This window comes from Olea europaea, unplaced genomic scaffold (assembly GCF_002742605.1).
Source record: "Olea europaea var. sylvestris unplaced genomic scaffold, O_europaea_v1 scaffold1508, whole genome shotgun sequence".
NCBI classification, from domain to species: domain Eukaryota; kingdom Viridiplantae; phylum Streptophyta; class Magnoliopsida; order Lamiales; family Oleaceae; genus Olea; species Olea europaea.
In genome coordinates, this window is record NW_019232657.1 from 28958 (window position 1) to 35570 (window position 6613).

Consider the following 6613-nt stretch of genomic DNA (forward strand, 5'->3'; position numbering starts at 1 on the left):
AAAAAATGTTACAGATGTTATAATTAATGTTTGAAAGCCTAAATTTATGTTACCTCCTTCATTGGGCATATATGAATAAATGAGTCAATTTTCTGCTTGTCGCTGGGTATCTTGGTGATCTCCCTCCCAAATGTTGCTTCCTCATGATAAATAATCTACAAATGGAAAGATATTCAGGCACCCTGGTAATATGATGCTTTCTAGTACAGTTCTAACATAACGAAGAAGTATATGAACCTACCTTCATTATATCAGGATCATTCCATGGGCCTTTATTTGACCTCAGGCAACCTCCCTCGGCAGCACAAGTGCATGATCCACCCAAAAAGTCGGGCAATTCACTGGGAATAAAACTAAAAGTAATTAGAAGGTATGATTGTAGAAACTAACATTGAACGTAAACAGAAGAGGCCAAAAAACCTTGGGTCAATGACCTCAAGAAGCTTCCCCAAAGATTTAGGGTCCAAAACCTATACATAAAGAAACGTGTATGCTATCAGAGGAAGCTACGGTAAATGAAGAAATAGAAAGAAAGATGGAAAAGAGCCAATACACATGGTTTACATGTATTTTCTCAATAGTTTTTGGGTCCAAAAACTTCTGTGCAGCAGGCCAAAGCACCTTCTTGAAGCCAGGTCCAGCATTAACTACATACATACGATGAAGCGTCTGCAGAAAATTGTTGTAAATGATTAGAGGAAAAAAAATCATTGGTAACATTTGGTGAATTGTTGATGGCATCGAAAGAGAAAAATCAACTAAAAAATAACCAGTAATACCTCTGGATAATAACTATTGTCAATTTTTGCCATGGCTGCCAATAGACTAGCAGCAGTCTTTGTGAAATTTTTAACCCCCTGCATGTTCAAATTTCATGGCATTATTGTATACCACATAGAAACTCAATTGTAATACATATCAACGGAAATGAGGTCAAACATCTGAAGAACTTACAGTAGAATAAAAGAAAAATGGAAAAACTTCTGGATTATGTTCTACTCAACAAACAAATAGCATTCTTCTATAAAAAATAAATATGAATAATACCAATATTGATGAAGCAATAATTTGGTGCATAAACATAAATATTGTGAAGTCAGTAATTAAAAAAACTGAAGAGAAGATTCCAATTTCGTCACACAGCTAACAAGACCCCTTTTAAAGACAATTTACAGCAACAAATGGCATTTAATCTGGGAAATTGGTAAAGGAGTGAGTCATCTCACCAGGCCTTGCACGTCCAAGATAGTGGTTGTTGAACAGATCTGTCTCTTTGCAGCAACGGAACAGGCGGGGAACTTCTCTTGTAGAGCCCTCTCGAACTCCTGGACATGATATTTTAAGTATCGTTCAATTGTGGTGATACGCACTAGTTTACTTGGGTGAGCTTTTCCTAGCCTTTCAATGTAAACAGGTCTGCCATCTCTGTCAACTCCGTGATATCCCTGGGGATAATATTGCAATACTTCTTCCACTTCATTGAATTCAAAGTCCTGAATATTCAAAAGCGATAATCATATAATAATAACGCTAAAAGGAAAAGAAATTGAAAACCATGACTTTGAATGGCAGGTGCAGAAGTACAAAAACATGTTGAGAATATGAACAACAGTTTGCTATATGAGATTTCATTAAGAACTCCCTTCTTCAGCATTATTATGCTTGTTAACGTATAATATGATTACCTCCAATATGGTGTCTGTTCCATACTCTTTCCTCCAATAAAGCATTTCTTTCCACATCTGGATGGTCTTGTCCACATTAAAATCTCTTGCTTTCAAAAATCTAAATAAAGGAAATTAATTGCTAAGTGTAAATCATTGTTCTCAGCAGCAACAACGGTAAACACAAGCTGACAAGCACATAATACAAAAACACAAGTGCCACATCAGCACACCAAATATGTGACAAAATTGTGCATAAATGTAGATGTCATTGGATTTTCTTTCATTTGTTTTGCCTCAGTTGCCCTCATCTGGTCATTTTCTCCCATGAAAGTTCACTAATTGTAAATCAAATGGGCTACTTATATATGAACCACAAACAACTATTGCCAAATTACTTTTATCATCCACATTACTTAAAAGTTCTAGGATTTTGAACATGGAACAGCTAGCACGTATCCTCTTCACTTCCAAGCATGCACGTGAGACTCATCATATTGAAGTGGATCCTACTGCAATGTCCACCAATATATTTGATTGGGGGAATAGAGGAAAAAGTCACATAATGAAGCAAATAACACACCTTAACAGAGTATGATAGTCATCATGTCTATCAGGCAACAAATCCATGTCAAGGAGCATTTTCCGCAGGACATTGACAGCACTCTCCTCTCTAGCATCACGCACATCCTCAATAGAAACTGAAGGAACCCTACAGTCAATTTTCCTTTTCCCTCTTTTCTTGAGGGAATGAGTAAACTTGTTTGAAGCATAAAGTGCTTTTTTCTTCAGATTCCCGATTTTCGATCTTCTCCGTTCATCCTCAGAGTTCTCATAATCTGATCTCCTCTCCCTTGTTTCGTCATATGCCTCTATTCCTTCTACACCTAAAATGAAAAATAAAGAAAGAAAACTTCAAAAGGCAATTCTCTGATTGAATATAGAACAATCTTATCAGTAATTTTCTCCTTTTCTTTTAGAAGATTGATACTATGTTGTGAATTAATTGAAGGCTGATATGCATAACAAGTTCATATACCTGACATTTTGAGCCAGGTTCAAAAGGAAGAGGCTAAAAGGATACAAGTAGAGATCCTCAAAGTTCACAGGACTGAAGTGATTCTTGAACCAAACTGCGACAATTCAAATTGCTCTACATAATCAGTGAAACGAGTTGTTTAATATCACAAAGCTAATTTTAGGCAAAGCAAACAAATATTACTTAGGAGAGACAGCGCTGGGGTGGGGGTGTTACTCCAGAGATGAGAATTACAAGGCCTGTAGCATAAACTTCTACTCCAGGCCTTTCAGTTAAACAAAATCAAGAGTCTTTTTTTCCCTTTCATCTTCCTCAAATTGTCCTCCAGAAATTACAAAGAAATCTCGAAACCTCAGTCGAAATAAAAAAAACAAATGCCACTCCAATTTCTCCTCAAAATAATTGCTTGAGCAAAATACTTTCCAACAACCTCTTTGCTTTAGCAGACAACAAAAGCAAAATAGATCTGGAAGTTCTGCAGGCGCTCTTGGCTCTAATTTCATTTTAATATTTTCTTGGTTATTAGTTCCTATAACGTGCTAGTTACTGTGCATTTCCAGTCATGATCCAGTTTAATGGGAAAGAAAAGACCAATAGTCGGAATAATTAAATGCAAAATTAGCTCAGAAATCACTATCACTCTCAGCTATTAAACCAAAAGAAATAAAAAACAAAACCAACCTGCATCTCCGCAAACTCAGTAATAAAAATAGTTAGAAACATAGATTATTATTTAAAATCAGATCACAGAAACAAGTTATCTTCCAATTCATTCATTCGCAACTCATCAGAAACTAAAAATTCAATAATGCCTATAAATTCTCCCTCAGATCTCAATTCTCATTCAATCCAAAAAGCCTCAAAAGATTCTTCTGAACCGCTAGAACATGCAAACACAAATTTCATATACAAAGATCAACATGTAATAATAATAATAATAATAATAATAATAATAATAATAATAATAATAATAAGAATAATAATAATACAAATTACCTATATGAACCCTAGAATCAAGACGAGCTGGATCGCAATCCGCACAGAACTATTGCATTAATTCCCTGTTTACATACGAATTCAGTAATCTGAAGTATCAGAAACAAAATCGGGAAATATAATATTATTATTCGAAATTTTTCTCCAGAAAATTCTCGCAATTAGAGAATGAAAATGATAGATCCGTCCGGCTATAAAATTATGAATACAAAAAGTAACGTGTACATAACTATATATATATATCTGTGTGTGTATAGGTGTATGTATATTTTCAGTTTTATTATATTTTCTCTCTAAACACTCAACCAAATTTTTAACAGTTCATTTATCCATTCGCCTTTGCTTCCAGGTAACAACTGTCCCTTTAATTCTTCCTTACGGATCCTTTTTTTCTTTTTCTTTTTTTCTTTATTTTCAATTAAAGAGAGACTTGTACCGGTAAAACCGGACGTGAAATGGGCATTTAATAAGGAGAAAATGGTAATTTTAGTAAAAAATTTATTTTTACCCTGGTAAAGTGGTACTTATTCTGTTGGGCTGCAGAATAGGGTTGTCGTTTTCCTATTTTGACCGGTATTGTTTTACCGGATAGGTAGGCTGGTAAAAAACGACGTCGGCGCTTCAATGTTTTACTGAGCCACAAGATTTGTGTGGTTTGGATGCGCAAAGAGATGGGTATGGACACGTGAAGAATGTCGACCGTGTATTTTGAAGAGAAGTATTAATGGGGTACTAAATTTTAGAGGAAGAAAGACAAAATTTAGGGGTGACAGATCGACTTGAGTCGAGTCGAGCTAATAAATTCGACATTCAATGTGATTTATTGAATGACATGCACGTTGGTTCACAGTACAACTCGATACATTTTTATAATGAGTTTGGCTCAGAAACTTTTAGGGAGTCGAGTGCGTAATCGAAATTTCACAGATTAAAAAAAGGTACTACGTTCAAGTGGGCAATTTTCTATGGCTTGGAGGTGTAACGGAAAAGGATATCAATTGTCTTTTGTGTTTTTGCCAAATGAAGAGTCTTTGACATTAATGCATGATCTAACAACTGCACGCTATTTCATTTCATTTTATTACATTGAACTTGGAACTTAAAATTGGATTTTTTGGCAACAAAGGACAAAACTCATGCTCTATTTCTATTAAGACCTTGGATAAAACGTAACATAACTGTAATTTCATACTTAACTAGAGTTGAAAAGGGTGGTTCGACAATGTTGTTATAGTCTAGGTTAACATAATCCTCCAAATAACTTTTCAAGCTATGACATAAATTACCTAGAGTTCGGCCAACTTTTAAAGGAATAACTTCTCAAGCTATAACATATATTACCTAGAGTTCGGTCAACTTTTACTCTAAAAGTTGGCCCGAACACCATAAATTATACCTAGATGACCAAACCTAGAGCTAAGAAGTACAAGAGTGTCCTAATTTTTAAGTTCAAAATCTGGCACTTGCCTAACTTTGAATTCAACGTATGTTCTACTTGGCATAAAAACTACCAAAAGCGTGCCGAGGTTGTGTCCACCACGAATCTTTAAGAGGGTGGATCCATCAAAAACTCGAAACATGTTTTGCATGGCATACCAATAAAAATTCAGAAACACCTTCTACTAAAGTACTCAAACTATCATCGAGATTGTGTCTAGAAAATACTAGGACTTCTATTAAAAACACCATCAAAATTTAAAGTAGAACAATCTAATTCAAAATTTTCTCTACGTGCGTCTAGCAAATTTTTTCACATTAAAGTTCATTGAGTTTATGGCAGTGAAGTTCAATAGTTACATGTATTTGTTCGAGACTACACTTTGTTCACGCCTTTCTTTATCTATAAGGATAGGGTATATGCCCCCCGGAGCACAGCTCAACTGGTGGATCAATCAACATTGTCTTGCTTCCAGCGGCAGGGTGGAGAGTTCGATTCCTGGTGGGAACCTGCGACCAAATATTTGGTATGGAGCAATCACTATGGAGGAGGATCTCTTGTGCGCAGAAGTGTACAGGCAATGGGGGGAACCTGTGATCCAGTTGAGGTATAACCCGCGATTTACCCCCTCCAAGGTTTTAGGGGCAAGGGTCTTGGGGGTCCAAGATTTAGTCTGGTGTAAGCTGGGATACCTGGATATAAAAAAAAAAAAAAAAAAGGATAGGGTATATATTCATTCAAATGCTATACTATATCCAATATTGTTACCATAACAGACTCAATGATAAAGGGAACACGTTTCAATACATGATTCGATAATATATAAAAAAGGAAAATGAAAACAGTACACAATCACTATCCGTCACACCACCCTGTCACCCCATCCTTGTTGTTGCCCCTGTCTAGGGACCATTACTCATACCATATCTAAGTATCCATTGAGCCTATCCTAAATAATCCTTATTTTGACAGATTATTTTCAATATATAATGAAACCTGTTTTTCAGGATCCATACTTCTAACAAACTTTAATTTTTCTTCCAGTCCAGCAGTAACTCTTAGGTATATCTTTTCTTAGAAGTAACCCTGACACTGGAAGTAGTTATAAATATTATGAAAAACTTTGCAAATAAATATCTCGAAACAATTATGAAAGTAGATTACGTCTCAACAAGCATCTCGGAATTTTAATACCATTGACAAGTTTTGTGTGAGGCACAATATGAATATCAAGATATCCCTTGATTATCGTATTTCAAAGAATTCCTACAATACATTAGAATAATTATTTGTAAAATTTAATGATTCCCATCATCACATTCAGCCTCTTGACTATTTGTATTTAACTATTCGATATAGTCACTTGATTTAGTAATCAAAATAATAACAAACAGAAAAGTAATAGCTAGTTTGCCTATTTAAGCCCTAGTAAAGTTCTTCGTTTTCCATCGAATTAAATCATATGTTCTATAGTTT

At 35.1% G+C, this 6613-nt stretch overlaps 1 protein-coding gene across 1 annotated transcript in view; it reads right to left on the reverse strand.

The window, feature by feature from the left end:
* Window positions 1–4058, reverse strand: part of LOC111376459 (phosphatidylinositol/phosphatidylcholine transfer protein SFH13-like) — a 6029-nt gene extending 1971 nt beyond the window's left edge. Inside the window, exons 1-10 of the mRNA XM_022999418.1 lie at window positions 3700–4058; window positions 2704–2797; window positions 2248–2551; window positions 1686–1785; window positions 1227–1493; window positions 780–857; window positions 565–669; window positions 421–470; window positions 242–341; window positions 54–155 (exon numbers count right to left, since the gene is read on the reverse strand). Of these exons, the coding sequence (XP_022855186.1) occupies window positions 54–155; window positions 242–341; window positions 421–470; window positions 565–669; window positions 780–857; window positions 1227–1493; window positions 1686–1785; window positions 2248–2551; window positions 2704–2710 (1113 nt within the window). The 5' untranslated portion in view covers window positions 2711–2797; window positions 3700–4058. The remainder of the gene's footprint in view (window positions 1–53; window positions 156–241; window positions 342–420; window positions 471–564; window positions 670–779; window positions 858–1226; window positions 1494–1685; window positions 1786–2247; window positions 2552–2703; window positions 2798–3699) is intronic.
* Between the last annotated feature and the right edge of the window lie 2555 nt (window positions 4059–6613).